This window comes from Glycine max, chromosome 2, assembly GCF_000004515.6.
Source record: "Glycine max cultivar Williams 82 chromosome 2, Glycine_max_v4.0, whole genome shotgun sequence".
NCBI classification, from domain to species: domain Eukaryota; kingdom Viridiplantae; phylum Streptophyta; class Magnoliopsida; order Fabales; family Fabaceae; genus Glycine; species Glycine max.
In genome coordinates, this window is record NC_016089.4 from 40,931,474 (window position 1) to 40,951,313 (window position 19,840).

General features: G+C 31.6%; 2 protein-coding genes across 8 annotated transcripts; both read left to right on the forward strand.

Moving 5' to 3' along the window:
• The first annotated feature begins 9,947 nt into the window (after positions 1–9,947).
• Positions 9,948–19,630, forward strand: LOC102661770 (myosin-binding protein 7). 7 transcript variants are annotated; one of them, XM_041007812.1, is made up of 7 exons: positions 9,948–11,038; positions 11,126–11,229; positions 11,356–11,465; positions 12,439–12,513; positions 13,170–13,316; positions 17,697–19,116; positions 19,306–19,630. In XM_041007812.1, exons 6-7 carry the CDS (start codon positions 17,731–17,733, stop codon positions 19,327–19,329), a joined length of 1,410 nt encoding a protein of 469 aa, XP_040863746.1. In that variant the 5' UTR covers positions 9,948–11,038; positions 11,126–11,229; positions 11,356–11,465; positions 12,439–12,513; positions 13,170–13,316; positions 17,697–17,730; the 3' UTR covers positions 19,330–19,630. The 7 variants fall into 7 exon arrangements, with proteins under 7 accessions (XP_040863746.1, XP_040863739.1, XP_040863749.1 ...); XM_041007805.1 differs by having other exon boundaries at positions 9,948–11,229; XM_041007815.1 differs by having other exon boundaries at positions 9,948–11,229; positions 13,170–13,221.
• On the forward strand, positions 10,848–13,220 carry LOC100791923 (uncharacterized). The gene is made up of 5 exons (XM_041013248.1): positions 10,848–10,941; positions 11,126–11,229; positions 11,367–11,465; positions 12,439–12,513; positions 13,170–13,220. Exons 1-5 carry the CDS (start codon positions 10,848–10,850, stop codon positions 13,218–13,220), a joined length of 423 nt encoding a protein of 140 aa, XP_040869182.1.
• Positions 19,631–19,840: the final 210 nt, after the last annotated feature.

The following is a 19,840-nucleotide window of genomic DNA, read 5'->3' on the forward strand; positions in this document are numbered from 1 at the left end:
ACGGTCAGATTGCATTGGACATCGGCGCCTATTGTGCCCTTCAGCTCCACATCTACTACATTTTTGTCGGTGGTCAGATGGTTCGACCCAATCCATCTCATTCCTTATCCTTGTTGATTTTGGCCGACCTTTCGCACGAATTGTAGTTGGGTCAGGGATTAGTGTCCATGCCTCATCAGAAGGAGGAATTGCCGCTTCATTCCCAAGAGGCCACCACTGTGCGGAGTATGCTTTTAAGATGTGTTCGTTGGTGTAAACAACATCTATATATTGGTAGTAGTTCATGCTCACGTAACCACAAGCTGCAATAATGTGTGAACATGGATAGTGAAGCGCAGAATACCTTCCGCATTGACAATAATGGTCATTCAAGTTGACTGCCCATTTTTGTCCGCCACGTTGCGTTATAGGATTGAAGGTCTCCTCTACTTCAAACCTTGTCGAGTGGATATCATACACGCGAACGATGTGCGAACAAACTTGTTCTTGATTTTTCCTAAGTTCTGTAACAAGCTTAGAACAATAAACTTGGCCTTCTCTTAATTGTCTTTGGGTTTGGCGACCACGATCAACAAAGTACTTTCGACACCTACTATATGTTGACTTGACCAACGCTGTTATTGGAATGCTGAGACAATCTTTCAACACCTTATTCACACATTCTGATAGGTTGGTTGTCATGTGACCATATCGTCGTCCAGATGTATCGTAAGCCATGCTCAATTTTTCCTTTGTAATGCGATCAATCCATCTTGCTATGGCTGGACTCAGTTGACGAAATTTTTCTAAGTTTTGATCAAACACATGCTTGCAAGGAGTGTACGCTGCATCAAATTTGTTATCATCAAAAGTTGTACGTAGACATCAAACTCAAATTAAATTAATGTATAAAATAAACCTTACCCAATTTCTTGAACATCTCTTTTTGTTTCGCGTTGTTGAATTTGCGATTGAAATTGCTGGCTATGTGTCGCACGCAGTACACATGATAACCATGGGGAGGTTGCCAACCAAGATGTTCGTTAGCGACAACAGACTTTATACTCGTGTGACGATCAGATATTAGACAAATTTCATTCTTATTTGTAACATGTTCACGCAAGTGGGCCAAAAACCATGACCATGTTGTTAGCGTCTCGCCTTCGACCACAGCGAATGCTAGAGGAAGAACACCACCATTTCCATCTTGCGATGTGGCCATTAACAGGGTCCCACGGTATTTGCCATATAAATGTGTGCCGTCAACTTGTATGATTGGCTTACAGTACTTAAAAGCCTCTTTGCATTGACCAAATGTCCAAAATACTCGATGAAACTGACGATTTTCGCGACTTACCCTATTACCAACAATAAAATCGTCATGTAGTATTTGAAAGTAAGAGCCAGGAGAATGATTTTGCATGTGTGTTAGCCATGACGAGAGTTTCGCATACGACTCTTCCCAATCGCCATATTCAATTGCAATCGCCTTTTGTTTGGCCATCCATGCTTTTCTGTATGAAACCTTATAGGAAAATTCACTATTTATCCTTTCTTGAATCAAAAAATTTTTTATTGATGGATCTTCTCTGATCATGCCTGTAATTCAAATAATAAAATCAAATTACAAATTAAAATAACAAATAACACAAAAGTAGGATAATATGAACATAAAAAACGTACCTACTACGCAAGTCGCAATTAAATTTGAATCAAGCTTCTCATGGTCTTGTGTCATAGTCATATTTAGACATGTGTGCGGTCCACCCCATTGTGTCACTTTCCATGCATCAGTTTTTTTGGATAAAATTGCCCTCATATAAAAAGGGCAAGGAGACTCTTCGGTGTTGTTGGGGCAACAAACGATATATTTGTGTGATTTCGTTTCAACAACCTTAAAAGTTTGATGCACCTTCATCACATATTGTTTCAGTGCATTTTTGACCGCATCTTTACTGTCAAAATCCATGCCAACATATAATTCTTGTCTAACATTAAAAGTCGTTGGCATGTCCAGACCACAAATGTCTTCCTCGTCCGGATGACTCCAATTGATATTATTATAATGCATAGCATCATTCCAAAATGGATTTTGAATTTGTGGTACACCTAATAATTAAAAATAAATAAATCATGTCAACAAACTATTCCTATTTAGCTACCATTAAATACAATTCTCATAAAAAGATAGATGTATAAACCCTAATTTTGTATTTCACAAACATTTACCTTCACTTGGGTGAACAATTGAAACTGGTTCAACGATGTCAGTGACTTCATCGTCTGTATCAGATATTCCATCATCACTATCATCTTCATCGAAAGACTCTTCAACGTATGAGTTAGATGCAAGGTAATCATCATCATCATCATCTTCATCATCATGTAAATTGCTTATATTTCTTGGTAGTTCCGACTCATGATGAGATTCATTACGTCCACATGACGTAATAGAATTTGCAGCATGAAACATCGAACCACCTGCAACATCCTTTTCTACGTACAATTCCAGAACTGACATTTGTTGTTGTTGTTGAAAACTTTCGATCATAGTTTCAACATCTTCGTCATCACAAATTTGCAACGCAACATATTTTCCTGAAACTAAAAATCTACAACTTATAGTAGAAATAATTTCATTATTTTCTAACTTTACCTTATCTCCAATTTTTTTTTTCAAAGCATTGAAACTAATTCCGCGTTTAATCTGAATGACCTTTTTACTGCCTTCAAATATTACACCATCATTATCTTCATATACTCTTCCGTTGAAATACAACACTGTAATAATTGAATTCATGATATACCTACATCATCAAAATTAAAAATAATTAATCATAACAATAGTAGTTTTAAAATAAATAATTACTCATACTAATTTTATAATAAAAATTCTAATTAAAAAAATTAATTCACTTAAACTTTAGCTTCAAATATTAGTCTAACAAATAAAATCATTACTTCAATTAAATATAAAATATTTATTTGCTTCCTCTATTAAACTTAAACTATACATTCATACTTTATTCTAAAAAAAAGTACTCTAATTAAATAATTTATGAAAAATTCCTCAACTTAAAAAAAATTCCAGACAGACACAAAATGGAAGGGTTATAAATGAAAGGATTACACTTAAAACAATTTCAGATGGCACATGGCCAACATGCCTAGGCGCCCCAATATTTGTATCTTCGAAGTCGTTTTTCAGTACTAATTAACGAGAACAACTTACTTTACTTAACTCAAATGACATATATTCGGTAATGAAGGATATATCATATATATACATATGAGAAAATTAGTAGGAAAGTATATTGTCTATATATAGCACTGGAGGAGACAGACAAATAAGGGCGTAATTTTTTTTCCTCCATCTCCACTTAATAGTCTCAATGATTAATTAATTAAATTACATGCACGTATATGTAAGGCAAAAAATACTCGGTGAACAACTAATTTGAAACTTAGTGAGACAAGGAGATAAAAGAAATATATACAATTCAAGTATAATAACTAATATGATATATGTGATAAAAACAAAGAGATACAAAATTAGTGACTGTTAAAGAATTAATTCAACTATATTTTTTAATTTTCTGCACTAGTGATTGCTTGGAGAGATAAAATATTCATCTATTATTTTTCGAAAACTTGACAAGTATTAGAACTGATCTAGTATAAAATAATCTAAAATTCCAAGTAAACTTCTTTTAAGATTATTAAAAATCAATAAATTACTAATAAATATAGTAACGAAAAATTGTTATTCCCATGTTAGTAAATTTAAATGACGGGGCTTTTAAAATTGGTAATATTTTTGTTATTGTTTTTATAATTAAAATTACAATTTCTTTTTGTTAACTTATACTAAATTTTATTACAAGTAAAATAAAACTTCGTACTCAGAACACATCACAAAATACTTAAGAAATAGCATGTAATTATTTTTTGTCTTAAATTAAATTATATGTCAAATAATACTTTAGACGCAAAAACCATTAACGAAAAGGCTTACAAATAATTACTACTAATATTTTTTAAATTTAAAATGTAATTTACAAAATTAATACACTTAAATTTGAGCTTCAAATTTCATTCTAACCATAATATTTGTTACTTCAAAATAAAAAATTTGTACATCATAAATAAACAAAATGAAAGAAAACTTTAATTAAATAAATATAAAACATCATTACTATAGAATCAAACTTCAAAACTCTTTCTTCCTCTTTCAGAATACTCTCTTCAGTCTCAAATATTTATGTAAGTGCAAAGAATGATTGAAGTTTGCTCTATTTAAAGAAATTTTTTAGCAAAAAAACTACGTAGCAAATTTATACACCATTATTAAAGTAACTCTGTATGGTCACCTCCTAGATGCCTAGTTCTTTAATCTGCCATGCATGCATGTGATTTCTGATTTCCCTATGCAAATAGTGCGCTATTCTCCTCCCTAGCCCTGCATAAAAAAAAATTTCAGGTGCATGTGAACCCTAGCTGCATCATCAGGCTTGAGTCCCATCATTCAACATCACTCTCTAAGCTTCAGTCCCATCTGTCCACGTAGAGTGATTTAAAATTATTATTATTATATAGAAAACTGTCTGTTTGATTTATGGAAAAAAAAGTGTAAGAAAAGAAAAATAAGGAAGGAAAAGGAATAGAAAATATATAAATGATTTTTTTTTCAAATTGTATGATAAGAAAGAAATAAAAGATAAGAAAATTAGTATTGTTCTCTTCTAGTATAGTTGTATAGAAAGAAGAATAAAAAATGTGTTTAAAATTATAAAACAATTTAAAACAAAAAGATAAAAAAATTGAGAAAAAAATTGTTTAATTTGTGCATGAAAGAGTTTTTTCTATTTTCCATCTTCTATGTTTGAACAGAATAATTTAATTTTTTAGTTTGATTCCCACAAAAATGTTTTCAGTCTTTTAAATAAAAAGCTAAACCATGAAAAAATAATGAGCCTCACCTTTTTCGTTTGCCTTTTCCTGCTTCCACATTTTGGGAAAAGAAAGACTAGAACTAATAAAGCTTCCAATTTGCAAATAATAACGTAACAAATTATCTCTTGGAGAAACTTTAGTTTAATTCACTAGGTGCAGCTTAGCCTTTTCAGAAGTGAAACAAAGGTGCAGCTTAGTCTTTTCAGAAGTGAAATATGTTAAAAAAATATAATTTAAATAAATTTGTGTGTTAAAATCTAATGTGTATTGTAAACTTCACTTACTAATACGATAATTTAATATATTATTATTAAGATTCCCTATCTTTTAACACACACGTTTAGGAATCTTGCCTAATAAATAATAATGGATGTCCATGTTTCTCCAACGGTTTTACAATAAAGTACAAACTATCACCTACAATTCTTACGAAGTTAAAAGTAATCAATCACGAAGATGCTGATTGCTTGAATTCAATTTACAAAAGGTTATATTATTCCTTCAACAAAAAGCCTGTCCCGCAACTGGCAGTTGCGGCATCCCATCCCTCTCTCCTCTCCCCCTATCCCGCAACCTCAACTGGCGGTACCCACCTTCTTTGCCCCTATCCCGCCAACTCCAAAGGCGGGACTGCCCACGTAGGCATGTCCCGCCAGGAGAAATGGCGGTACCCATTTCTCACTCCTACTCAGCCAGCTTGTCCCGCTGTTGCTACTAGCGGTACCCATTATACCGCCATTGGCACTGGCGGCTCACCCTTCCCGTCACTGTCAATGGCGGCACCCACGTAAAAAACAAACCCCCTCTGCAATTTGTTACAAATGAGACCCACTTTCGTAAATAGTTTCTAAAAGAAACCCTATAAAGTAAATTTGCCCATATGTTAATATGTTACATGTCTTTTTTATTTTCTGGCAGTTATATATATGTTACATATCTGATACGAGAGTTGTTGCTGCTTGATTTTTTTTTTTTTTACAAAAAGAAGATGATTGCTTACATCAAAATGGGTCACTATCATGAGCAATATAATAGTGAAAATTCTCTTCCTCTCAGCTAAGTTATCTACCTTTGTCTTTTCCTCTGTGTCCAAAAACATCAATCAAAGTTTCCGGAATAGCTTCGGTAGTTTCTTTGTCTGGTATCTCTGTTTAACTTTTCTGAATGGAAGCCAATGGTTGCTGGGTCGTTTACTTAATAGCATCTACCACGTACGTCCATCTCGCACAGGGCCTCAACCACTTTTATCATATTATATTGTGTTCATAATTTCCTTCACATCTTTCTTTACGTCCATTAAATCATCATTCTCCGTATACAGTTGTAACACTACTTGAGTGCAGAAACGATTATTTTAACCATTTGACATCAACCAAAACTACCCAATGCCGCATCATACATCATTCATTGCTTGTTGATGTGTCAAACTTACAATGGCTAACGTAGTGGAGTCTATATAATGGTACACTCTTGGAACTTGGAAGAGAATGTTCCATGAAGCTAGTCAGATCAGTTGGACAGTTGGTAATCCTTTTTTGTCAGTTTGAAGAGTTTTTGTGTCGTTTTCAGAAACAATATCATGCTGACTTTTTCATCAATCCGGGGCAATTTTTTGAAAATTTTAACAAGATGAACATTTTTTAAATTTTTTTACTAACAATGTGCTAAAATACAATTTCATAAATATTGTGTTTCAAAACAGGATTTCATTGCATGTTATTTTTTTTAATCTAGAAGTAGTGTTTAATGGACAATTTCTTCTTGTATTTTTATTGTTTAAGCAAAAATGTATTTTTGTTCTCATAAAACTAAAAATGTTCGAATTTCATTGTCCCTGCAAAATGTCAATGAGACTTATCAAATTAGTTCTAATAACTTTTTCCAGAACCAAATTAGATTATTTCTTGTAAAGAAAAAAGGATTCTAAAAATTATTTTTTATGGTAAAAATTATAGAATATTATTTAAGCTGATTGAACTATTGTGAAAAAACTTTTATTAAGTAGAAATAGAACTATAATAATTAAGAGATTGACAGATTTCGCAAAAATAATAGAGACTATTTAATAATTTTATATTTTTACTATTTTACTGAGGAAAAAAAAGTTGAAGTCAAGTAATAACGACTCTACTTCTAGCAGAATGGCAAACTGTTCCACGTTTTTTTATTTTGGGTCCAATCAGTTCCACCCATAACTATATTACCACTGAGTAAAACCATGGGCTGAACCTTAAGGCCAGGCCCGAAAGTTTAATTTTAATGTGCTAGTCTTTTTTTATTTTTTTTCCCGGGAAATTCATTGTTTATAAATACTTCTAAGTTCTAAGTAAATATTTCTATCATTAAACGTATTGTTTTAAACTTCTTAAATTTTTTTATTTAGAAAATTAATTATAAAAAAACTACGCATATGAGTTTTAATATAATAAGTCATGGTATATAATTAAGGCAAAAAATTTAATAATAAAACGAATTATTAAGTATATAACTGTATTAAATATTAAAAAATAAACTTTATCATTGAATTTTATCCCACTCGAATAGACACAAGATACATGTGACAATTAAAAAAAACTAATTATTATTTATCCTGACTAATTACTTAAGATACATGTAACAATTAAAAAAAACTAATTTTATCCCACTCATAATCTACTTAGTACTTACGAGAATTAAAAAAATTACTATTCAGCCATGCATTAATTACACATAATAAACATTAGTCCAAGTAATTATTTGTTCTTATGTAATGTCAATATTTTTATAAGACCTCCTGTCCTCCTCCCTCCACCTCCACCCCCTAAAAAAAAAACCACTGGAAAGCGACCGTTTGTCTCACTTTAAGGTCATATAACATAATGAATATTTTATTATATGGGTGGAGCCTGCAAAGTGGACACTTGTTCACTCCAATGTAATGCTCCACAGTACTTGTTTTCCAAATTTTAGCACCAAAAAATTAGTAGTATTTGCATTAGAACGTTAAAGGCACATGCAACTTGTGGGGTTTTCTCTTCTTTGTGATGGTCACCACATGCAGTAACGCCGACAAGTCATGACACGTATCTCTCATATCAGCTCATGCTTTTGTTTCTATGCTTATCTGTTCCATTTCCATATCATGGGGCTCACAGCCTCTAAACTTTTAATATTATTTACAATTACATATCTCTTAGAGTGATGATCGATATCTCATATTTCAACCTACGTTGTTCATCATTCATAATTGAATATATAGCATTAACAATTCACAAGCTATTTGATATATCTGATATCCCTATTTTCCCACTTTACTTGCTTATAACAATTATCTACTCTTTAGGAAGTAATGGAACTGGGGGAAAATCAAGACCAAGTAAAAATTTGTGGGAGATAAAGCAAAAAAAATTTTGCAAAAGAAGATTTTTTCAATAAATTAATTAAATATTTAATAAAACTACGGGACAAAAAGTCATTAAACCTCAAACCATTTCTTTACCAAAGTCAAATTCTCTCATATTTTAAAGAAATACGCCCCATCAAAGATGTATTGGCGCCCCAAATAGTATGAGACTTTAATTTGTTCCTTAGCTGGTAAACTTAAACTTGAGATAATACCAACTATGTCTCCCATATATAATATATCCTTATGATCCCCCGCTAAAAAAATTCTTGAATTAATGTCTTATTATCTTTATTGTTGAACTTAATTAACTAGAAAACTTGTTTTAGTTATAAATTGAAGTCCATTGATATTTGATCAGAGTAATAACACGTGAAGGAGCTGGAAACAGAATCACAATGCTCAAAGAGTCAAAGCCCATACATATGCCATGCTCATTCCGTCATTCGATGTTCTATTGTTAGTCCAACATGTCAGGTTTCTTTAGGTCCCCGATTTCTTTTCCTTGTTTTCCAAATTTAGATTTGTTGGTATTTAGTAAAAATTCAAAGACTTTTGTGTATTTACTTTGAGACACTATCATTATGTGCCACGTGTCAAATCCATGTGATTTTTTATTGATTAATTATATACTGTACATAATTCAGAATGATGGCTTTTTGTCCTTGCCACAATAGAAAATTGTATGATTCTAAATTCTCTACATAGGAGGAGGATTACATTTGCATTGGATACCCCTGTCGGTTCCAATTAACAAAGAGAAATAAATTGGTATTGAGGCCTGCTACGAAATTATAGAACTATTTATACCCTTCATTATCAACTCTCCTCTAGTACCTTTTATGTATACAAGTAGTACTATTACTAAATTTATTTGATTTGCAAGATTCGATATGAGTTATCATATTCATTGAATCGTTTATGTCACCAAATTTTGGTGAATATTTTGAGTCTTTCAAAAGTTTTAGAAGAAACAAATCTAATGCATGTTCACAAGATGAAGAGTAATAAAATAGTTTTATCTTTAAATCGTAAACTATATCTTATTATTTTGTGACAAGTTTGTGCAGACTGCAAGCATGTTTCAAGTTTTATTTGTAAATTTCATTTGACAGTCTTGATTGAAGTCATTCTAGCATATCAAAATTAACTTCTGAGTTAGATTATCCAAATCAACAACTTGTATTGGTCAAATGAAATTATACAAGTGAGATAAATGTTTACCAGAAAAATACAAGGGAAAGGAATCAAACTTTCAAGTTTCAACCACACACACCCTGATTTTAGAAGAGAGTATTGCACACCAAGCTATAAGCTACATACATAAAATCTCGGTCTTGTTTGTTGCATTTTGGATGTTTCTTTTCAGAAGCTTGTCTTTCTTTGCTAGCTGGTTGATCAGGGCAGGGCCATACTATTTCTAGAAGTGGCTATTTTTTTCCCCTTGTTCTTTGTATTCCAAAAGATAAACTTGTAAAGTAAAAATTTTAGATTTCCTAACAAATACATTTTCAGATTTTGAACATTAAACCATACAAGCAGTTAATAATGTTCAAAGAGCAATTAATCAATCAATTATATATTAAAGGGCAGATTAAATTTAAGAGGATATAAACGACATATAAATGTTTTATAGTAGTTAACTATGCTTCAATAATATGGTATTGACTATTATACATGGTTAATTACATGTATAAATACTATTGATTTTGACTCATACATATTTAATAATGTCATAACTAATAAAGTTATTGACTATCGCACGTAGTTAACTATATGTAAATACAGTTAACTTTATCTCACAAGTTGTTAAGAATAAACATTGTTGTATCAATCATCCATATGCGATTAATAGTATCACGTGGAATACATAATTTTCGAATGTACAAATAACCAGTACTAAAAATATTGTTAAAATTAAATTTACTAAGAAAAAGGTGTGGTTAGGAGAAAAAAATAGTGAAAAAAGTAAGTCCCTAGGAAAATAATAGGAGTATATATGGGGTGGGCTGATGGTCGGGTTTCAAATTTAACAATTACTTAATGCACCTCATTTTTGCTCGATTCATCCCATAATTTGTAAAGTTCCTATCTTACCCTTCTTCTTCCAAGCTTTGTCTCTCCCTCGCCCCCTTCTCCGACTGCTACGACGTCGGCTTCCACGGCCAGATTCCTCTCTCCCTCGTTCGACGCGTGCACCTATATTCAGTCCTTCGACGTCTCCAGCAACCTCTTCTGTGGCGCATTGTCGATGGACGTTCTCACGCAAATGACCATCCTCAAGGAACTCGAGGTGGCCTTCAACGGCTTCCTCGGCTCTCTCCACTTTGGAGTCGCTGGATCTAAGCTTCAACAACTTCATCGGCTCAAATCCCTGCAACGTTGTGTACTGGTGATGCTGGGAATAATATGAAGGCTTGGAAGGTTCGAGAAGCTTCAAGAGGAAGGGTTGGTGGAGGGAGGGGGATGAAGTTCGGGAAGATTGTTGAATTCGGGGTGTTTGCGAGGAAGAAGGTTCGGTTCGGGTAGGGGAATGTGCACTGCGCTAGAGAGAAATGGAATGGGAGGTTGTGCTGCGATAGGCGTGGAGGTGTTTATGGCTTGCAGTGGTTCCAACGTGAGTGCTGGTGGTCGCCGCGGCTGATGGAAGTGGTGGGAGAGAGAAAGAAGATAATATTATGGGATGCACCAAACAAATACTTTCTCTCCATTCCCGAATTCGCCGTCAACCCTCTCTCTCTCTACATATATATAAATTCTTTCACGATTCAATTCAATTCAATTGAGGTGTTAACATTAATAATATTGCAGAGCTTGTTGAGGATGCTGGATGGGTTGAACTTCAAGGAATTTGTTGCCTTCTTGTCCGCCTTCAGTCCCCTGCCACTCTCCACCACAAAATTGAGTCTAAGCAAGTAATAATATCAATATCAATTTCAAAATTATCAAATGCTTCTTTTTTCTTTTTTTTTATCTCTACATTCATTAAAACACAGCCAAATCGAATCATCATTTCACTCTTTTTTCTTTTTTTTTTCTAGTCATTTTCAAGGTCTATGATTCCGATTGCAATGGAAAAGTAACCTTCCATGACATGCTGAGGGCTTTAAGGGATTTGAGTGGACCCTTCATGTCTGATCAACAGAGAGAGGTCATATCATATAATTATTACTACTACTTTCTTTTGCTCCTGCTATTTTATTTTGCTTCTCTTCTCTCCATATATTACAATTTCATGCTTGTTTTGTTTGCTTTGACTAAAAGATAGCTTTACAAATTGTTTTCCTTTTGTTTTGAATTTAATTTCTATGCAATGTGAGTATAAAAAGTATCAGTGGACTTTGAAGGTAGTTTGTGATTCAATGACAAGTATATATATACTATTTATTCTTTTATTTTAAAGTGTTAAAGATTGTATAGAAAATGAAAGCAAAACAACATGATATTTTTGTAATTATTTGTACTAATGTGACATTTCTCAAATCTAAGAGGCAGGCCTTTCACTGTCACTTTCCTAGTTATATACCAAACACAATTGCTTGTGTTCACTTATTATTCTTCCCCACGTCATAATCAGGGGAAACACTTGACCTGCTACTGCTCACCTTTATTCCTTTGAAACCAAGTTTTGGAATTGGATGTTTCAACCGATTAGCAGTGCCAATAACAAGACTCGATGTTAATAAGAGTATGGTCCACGTAAGCTGGAAAATTAAGCAAAAGACAATATGTAACCTCAAGAGATGAGATAAACCTTTCTTTGAAAGCTTGATCACCATTACAATGTTCTCCACTTCTAGCTCTAATTGCACTTTTCATCCTTTTGAAATGTAAGGAGGAGAGTGTTTCCAAGCTTCTAAGTTTTATGCTTGTATATATTACCAGGATAAATACATCTTTATAATTTCTTTTATGAAAATATAAATGCACAGAATTGTATCCATGTATGCTTTGTAACTGAAAATATGTGAATGATGCTGATGAGAAGTGAGAACGGTAATTTTATTGGAGGATATCGTTTAGTTAATATTGTTATTTCACATTTCAGTTGCCAAAGATAATGAAGGATGATGTGATCTGCTTATAACAGCATCTGATGTTTTCTGTTTCCTTTGTACATACAGGAAGTTCTGACACAGGTCCTTGAGGAAGCTGGCTATGCAAAGGATTGTTCATTAGTCTTGTCTGACTTCATGAAGGTACTGAAATTAGCATGACTTGCTTCACTAGAAATCTTACATTTAATTTATATAATCGTTTTAATACGCAATTAACAACTAAGGGATAGTGCATTGAGTCTTTTACTATTTTTGTTGTTTCTCCTTCATATCTATTATGATCTTACCATTACTTCAAAGATATGGAAAACCTTTACCAGAATATGATTTTAATGCTAGTTAGGGCTTGAACAGAGATTTTAGGAAGGAAATTAAGTAACAATGCAACGATGAATTGATAATGTCAAATGGGAGCCCTATTTTGTTGATTTATCCTGTTAATTAGTAGGCAGAGTTGTCTATATGACTGCATATATATTAGCTTGCAGTGGCAGGGTCTCCTTCTTACCTTTAACTGCAAATGCGTTGAACCAACAGTAATATCTTCATTTGGATCATGGGTCATAATTAGCACAAAACTCATGCTTGTCTTTGTCAATGGATATTGCATTTTCACACATGACTGTCTGAGGGTCATACAACAGAATTCTAGCTCATGATTGTTTGAGGGTCATACATCTTCATACCCATGCTGGTTTTACACCATGCATACTGAACACTACTAGCTGTTAGCTTGATATATGTTAGTGTGCCATCTTTCATATAAACAATGCTTGACCATCCCCTTTTGCTGACAGATTCTTGGCAATTCGGGTTTGAAGATGGAAGTAGAGGTTCCGGTGGATTAGAGTGAGGATAATACAATTCCCTTTTTGAGTTTTCTTTTTTTCTTTTTTCGAGGAGAACTTTCCCTTTCAGTTCGATAACGGAGATTCTTGGTTCTGGTATTTAATTCTTCCTCTTAATGGGTAAAATATTATTTGTTCAATGTTTAATTGCTGAAACAAAGTTATGGATGATATGATTTTTAACAAATGCTTTCAAAATTTGAGTTTCTCTATGAAGTTTTTTAATGTTTGGTAATTTTTATTTGTTATGAACTAGATTTGGGAGATTTTATTTCCTGTGGCCGACTTAGGTTTTTGAAGTAAAACTGTGTCTTTATTTATTTAGTGGTCAAATTATAACTTTATTTCCTATAATTTAAATGCGTGATTTTCGTCCCTTATTTTTAAATTAAGATATTTAATTTTCATATTTTTAAAAAGAATAATTTTGATCATTTTTTCATAGAAGTTCAACTCATCATCTTTTAATTAAAGACAAAATAATAAATTATTATGACATTTTTATTTACTAAATTTTATAAATACTATTATTAACTTTTTTAATAAAAGTTTATAAATTAAAATAAAATATTTAATTATATTTAATATTTAATTTTATATGTATTTTTTATTATAAATTTTATTTTAATATAAATTAATAAATTATTATATATAAAAGTTTGTCCTTATTTTATTATAATTTTAAAATCAATTACATATCCTAATATATATTTTATTTCAAAAAAATATTTTATGTAATTTATACAAAATTTAAAAATAATATTTAAAAAATCTAAAAAATTAAAAATTTATTACTTTTTATAATTAAAATAATTGTTTTATTTTATATATAAAAATAAGTTTACATAATTTTTTTTATAAATTACATACAATAATTTATATAAATAATTTACATACATAATTTTATTTATTTATATAATTGGTATTAAAAAAATTATTTACCAAATAAATTTTTATAGTTAAAACAAGAATATTAAAACAATTTACATATAATTAGAATAAAAAAAATATACATATTAAAATAAATTAATTTATGTAATTTGTATAATATACATATTAGTATTATTTGATTAATTATATTGATTTATATAATTAGAGTAGAAATATCTATATATTAAAATAAATTTAAAAAATGATTTATATATTAATTTATAATATTTAATTATAAATTGGTAAAATAAAATAAAAATATGTAAATTATTCAAAATAAAAATATATAAAATTATATAAAATAAAATTAAAAAAATCATATATTAAATATTTTTAATTTATATTTTTTATATTTTGAGAAAAACTAATAACTTTTGACTAGTGAGACATACAAAATAGTGTTTATGAGTTATGATTTTAATTCTTGCTAGATGATCAACGGATAAAATAATTAAAATTATTTATTTAAAAAAATTAAAAAATTAAATATCTTAATTTAAAAAATATGGAAACTACTTGATCTATACACCAATACATCCACAAATAGCTGAGCACTTATCCGGTAAAATTTACCATGTAAGATTTTATGATAAACAATGTCATAGTTACTGCATAATCTACTCACTCAGAGAATTCGATAAAATAAGAACAATATTGTTTGAGCTACATAATTTTCAATAGCATCCCAATGTTAACTGGCCAGTTATGTTTATTGTTTGTTAAATGAATTCCAAACATTGACTAAGTATTATCAAGTAGGCATAATATTGGATAAATTAAATAAAAAGGTGCATGTATTGAATTTATAACTTTTGATTTACGACTATGTAACACCTTCCGAGCATGTTCCTGACCAATTTTTTAATCAACGCTAAAATATGTTTGTCTTTCTTATATTGGAGTTTTGCATTTGTTTTTTTTTATCAAAATTTTCTTTATTTTTGTTTTTTGATATTTGAAAATTTTTATTATAGATTCTTGATGTGTTAGCTTTTATCAATTTGGTGTAAATGTGTCCATTAAATTGACACATTAACATGTCATGTATGATGTTACCTCGAATGATTACTCCCTATAATTTTTTGCATTTGTACCTTATAAATTCATCTTCGGATGATATATAACATGTAATCTGATAACATGTCAACAACTTAATAGATATGTCAACATCAAATTGACAAAAGATAATGGTAAAGATCTATAACAAAAAAATTTCAAAGATCAAAAGGTAAAAACAAAAGAAAAATTTATCAAAAACAAATACAAAACTCATATATTTCAAAAAATACGAACATATTTCACCCTTTAATCAATATATTATCTATTTTCATTATTCAATCGCAGAAGCTTCCGACCAGAAGCTCTTTTTTATTTTATCACATCAGTTATTTGGGTTTGTTGGGTCTGCAAGACTGTGGCCCAAAAGTAAATAAAACTTCTCTCAATATAATGGACTGAAAAAATTGATAAACAATATATAGTATAAGTAAAATATAATGGACCAAAAAAAAATGGTAAATTATATGTCCTGGAGAGAAAAAACTTGTAAATATACATTGATAATTTGATACATCATAACTAAGAATATTGATATTTATAAAAGAAATTAATAATACAGAAAAATGTCTGTTTTATTATTTATTTCAATTACTATTGTAATTTCATTAATATAAATAATGCAACAATTTAGAAATTTTAACTTAAATTAATATAAATAATTTCACGTATTAAAAGGAATTTATCCATCTTTAGAGGGAAAAAAACGAGAACAAATTTATCACAATTATAATGCATGGAATTTTTAAAAATACAGAATTAACAAATATTTTTCAATAAATTTCATAATAGCCTTTTAAAAAATAGTGGGTTAGTTTGAAAAGTCTGGTACTTAAAACTAGACTTAGTCATATTATTTATTATGTAAGTTATTAATTATTTAAAAGATTAGTTATCTAAATTTGATTTGCTTTTGAACTAATTATTTATATTATTATTTTTTGTCTTCTTGAATGTAGTATAGTTACAGTATACTACTAGATTTTATTAATCATACAAAGTTAATGATTTGTAAAGTTTTACCTATTCTTATTGAAATGGACACGTACTTGTTATATACTAACATTTCACGTAACTAACATCATTTAATTAATCATGTTATATTAATACAAATGCAATTATTTTGATGTCGTGGGTTATAACTAGTTTCTTTACAGTATTGGACCAATGGTAAATGAAAATATCAGTAACAAGGTATTTAAGATGTGAAATTATTTAATTAGAAGTTCAGTATCAAGCTGCCGATAATATTGAGAGTAGAGTTGACGGAAAAATTGATTAATTATGCGTTATAGTTACCAAGAATGTGATCTTTATCTTAATTTCTACATAACTATAAACAGATATAGATATTTATTTAGGATAAAGATGACAAAATAAAATAAAATTGAAGAACTTTAACCAAGTATTTTTATTTATATATCCACATGATTTTGTTTGAGGCATGAGAAGGCCAGCACCATGCGTGTGTTGGAGTTGACATGATAAAATAGTATTTGATATATAGAATTTTATCATCATCACATTGTAGCCGTTGGAAAGTATGAAGAAACGACTTTTTGAAACCCCAAAAACAAACGAAAAGAAGGGGCTACCTTATCTATGACGGGAAAAGAAAGGAAAGGAGAAGGGACCTACATGGAAACAAACAATCAGCGCCTGAGCCAGAGAGAATTCAATGCAATGCAACATAATAATGCCAGGACACAAACGTTAACCAACCATGATTTTGTCCGTAACTGTACCACATAACGAAACTCACTCTCTTTTTTTTTTCATCGTAATTCGGGCTCTTCCTGTTACTTCCTGCACAAAACTGAAACCCCAACAACACACAGAGGTTTGAGATCCATTTCTTTTCCTTGCTTGTGTTGTGAAACCATTCACCTTTTCTTTTCTAATCTGGAAACAGAGAAACAGAGAATTCTGGTTTGGAAAAAAAAAATTAAATAAAATTGCTTGGTAGATTCGGTTTTCAATGTATTTCCTTGTTAGAAATGCGTGGCGGTGTTCTTTGCCAATATATCCTCGTGTAAACCGCGATTTTCTTACGATTTTTTCTGTATTTTCTTGAAGCCTTTGCTTTTTTTTTTTTACCAAAGAAAAAAGGTTTATTGCTGAGATTTTCTTTCTACTTTGCCTCAATTTATTTGCTGTCACCAGATACATTACCTTGTTCTGCTTTCTGATCAACGTTGTGAATGATGAAGGTAAATATCAAGGAATTGTTTCTGAGCCACAGACAACACGTGGAATAGACTCTTAAAAACTTGATTTTCTCCTCCCCCAAACATCTATGGTCATTTTCGTAGGTTATATGTATATCATCTATTTGCTATGCTAACATACCTTAGAGTTAGAGCCATCAGGTTCATTTAACGGTGAAATTGATCACTTGGAAAATATTAAAAAATATATATATGTATTCAAAAGTTGTTTCTCTGATACTATGGTAGTCATAAAATTGCAATTGTTATCTTGTGTGTTCAGGAATAAGTGATTGCTTGGACATTTAGAAAGCGGCATGGCTGAAAGTGATATAAGAGCCATGAAGGAGACACTCCGCGCCCAACAGCAACTTCTGCAGAAGCTATATGCGGAGTTGGATGAGGAAAGGGAAGCCTCAGCAACTGCAGCCAGTGAAGCCATGGACATGATAGTGCGGTTGCAAGGAGAGAAGGCCGCGGTGAAGATGGAGGCGAGTCACTACAAGAGAATGGCAGAGGAGAAGATAGGTCATGCTGAGGCCACTCTTGAAGTTTTTGAAGAGCTTATGTATCAGAAGGAAATGGAAATTACTTCTCTTGAGTATCAAGTCCTGGCTTATAAAAACAAACTTCTCACGTTGGGGTCTGATTTCAATGCAAGTGATTTTGAATTCGATGAGGACCTGTTGTTGAGTAGAAATGATCAACAACAAAATGGAGAAAATGGTCAAGCTTGTAGCACGGTAAGAAGGCTAAGTTCACTTCCCCCTATTCCGTTAAAGAACAACTTGAGATCTGCTAGGAAGAGAGATAGATCACCTAGTCCTGTTCCGGTTCCAGATATGGTTCATAACATAATGGAGAGTGATACTGATCAAGAAGTTACTTCTCCAAGCTTGGATTTACCGAGAAAATCGGTAGACTATGGACATGGAACTCTTGATGCATACTGGAACCAGATCCAGACGTTAGATGAAAAAGTGAAAGTGATTTCAGATTGTAAAGAATCAGGAGGAGAAAAACGCACCACATTGAGGAGTAGAAGAGGGAGATCATGTTCAGTGTTTTCACAAGCAAGCACCAAGATAACCTGTGACCTAACTGATAGAGTAGGCCCTACTTGTTCAGATAAAGTAAATCACAGTGAAGGTACATACGATGGAGAAGCAGTTGCTATTCCCTCATGCTCCGGTAATGTCCATGATGTGTTTGAAGTCCCACAAACGAGTGAAAAGCATAAAGCAAGTGGAAATGGGAAAAGAAGACTTGAGAGATGGAGTTCAGATGCAGATAACAGATTGACAAAACCAGACTCGGTGTCTGAGGAAGTCATTGAATCGCATGTTAAACATGACATGGACAAGCTAAAGAGCATGATGATTAGTGGAAACCATGAAATCAAAATACCTAGTCCCAAAGATATGAAGACCATTGTTTGGCAGAGAAAAGAAGGGATGGATGGGGATTGCAATGCTCATGCTGAGTTTCAAAAGTTGCATCAGAGAATTGATCAGCTTGAGAGGGAGACAATCAATGCAAGGAAAGAGATTATGCATGAAGTGAATGGGAAAGAGCATGTGAGGTTGTTGAAGGACATATGCAGCCAACTCAAGTTAATGGAGTCAGAGATGAGAAGTTGGAAAACCCAAAAAGCACCACCTAAGAGTAGTAAGAGGGATAATTGTTTGGATCCTCTTCAAGAGGTAATGCATACTCTAGTGCTTTTGCCTTCTTTTGAGAAGAATTGTCTGTTGCATGCAAATATCTCCTTTATTTGATTCTCCCATTCCAAGGCTAATAGTTTTTTGTTTGATAATATTACATTTGATGATGGAATTATTTGTATTCTTCTTCACCTCTGAAATAATTGGTTTCCAAATTTCTGTGAACAGGCAATGGTGTACTTCTGGATTTGATCTAGTGAATACGGAAAGACCATCTCAGACAGCCAATTAACTCGGTGCATCATTAGGTGTCCGCAAAGAGGATTATGTGTGGTATTAGTATAAGCAGGTAGAATAGATCTTCTAAACCGAATTTTAGTCACTGAGGAATGTATACCTTTTTCATAATTCCATATTTTATAATGGGCACAAGTATGAGGGTGACTTCAAATTCTTGTGTGGCTAAGTATGGTGTCTTGTGTTTTTTCCCCAAAGAATATACACGACTTAGCAAAATTATCTGTTTGTGTCCTGACTCCTGAGCTAGCTAGTTCTTGCTTTTAATTTTAAAATGGAACCTTAATGTTTATTATCTTAACTTGATAAAGATGAAGATATACTAATAAGAGAAAATTTATAAGATGTCTCACTAAAGATTTGCCGCTCTTGCTAATTCTTTCCATGAGAATAGCCATAACGCTGACTTTTGAATTTGATTGTGCCTTCAGTTGAAATAGCTATAGTGAGATATTCTTCAAGACTG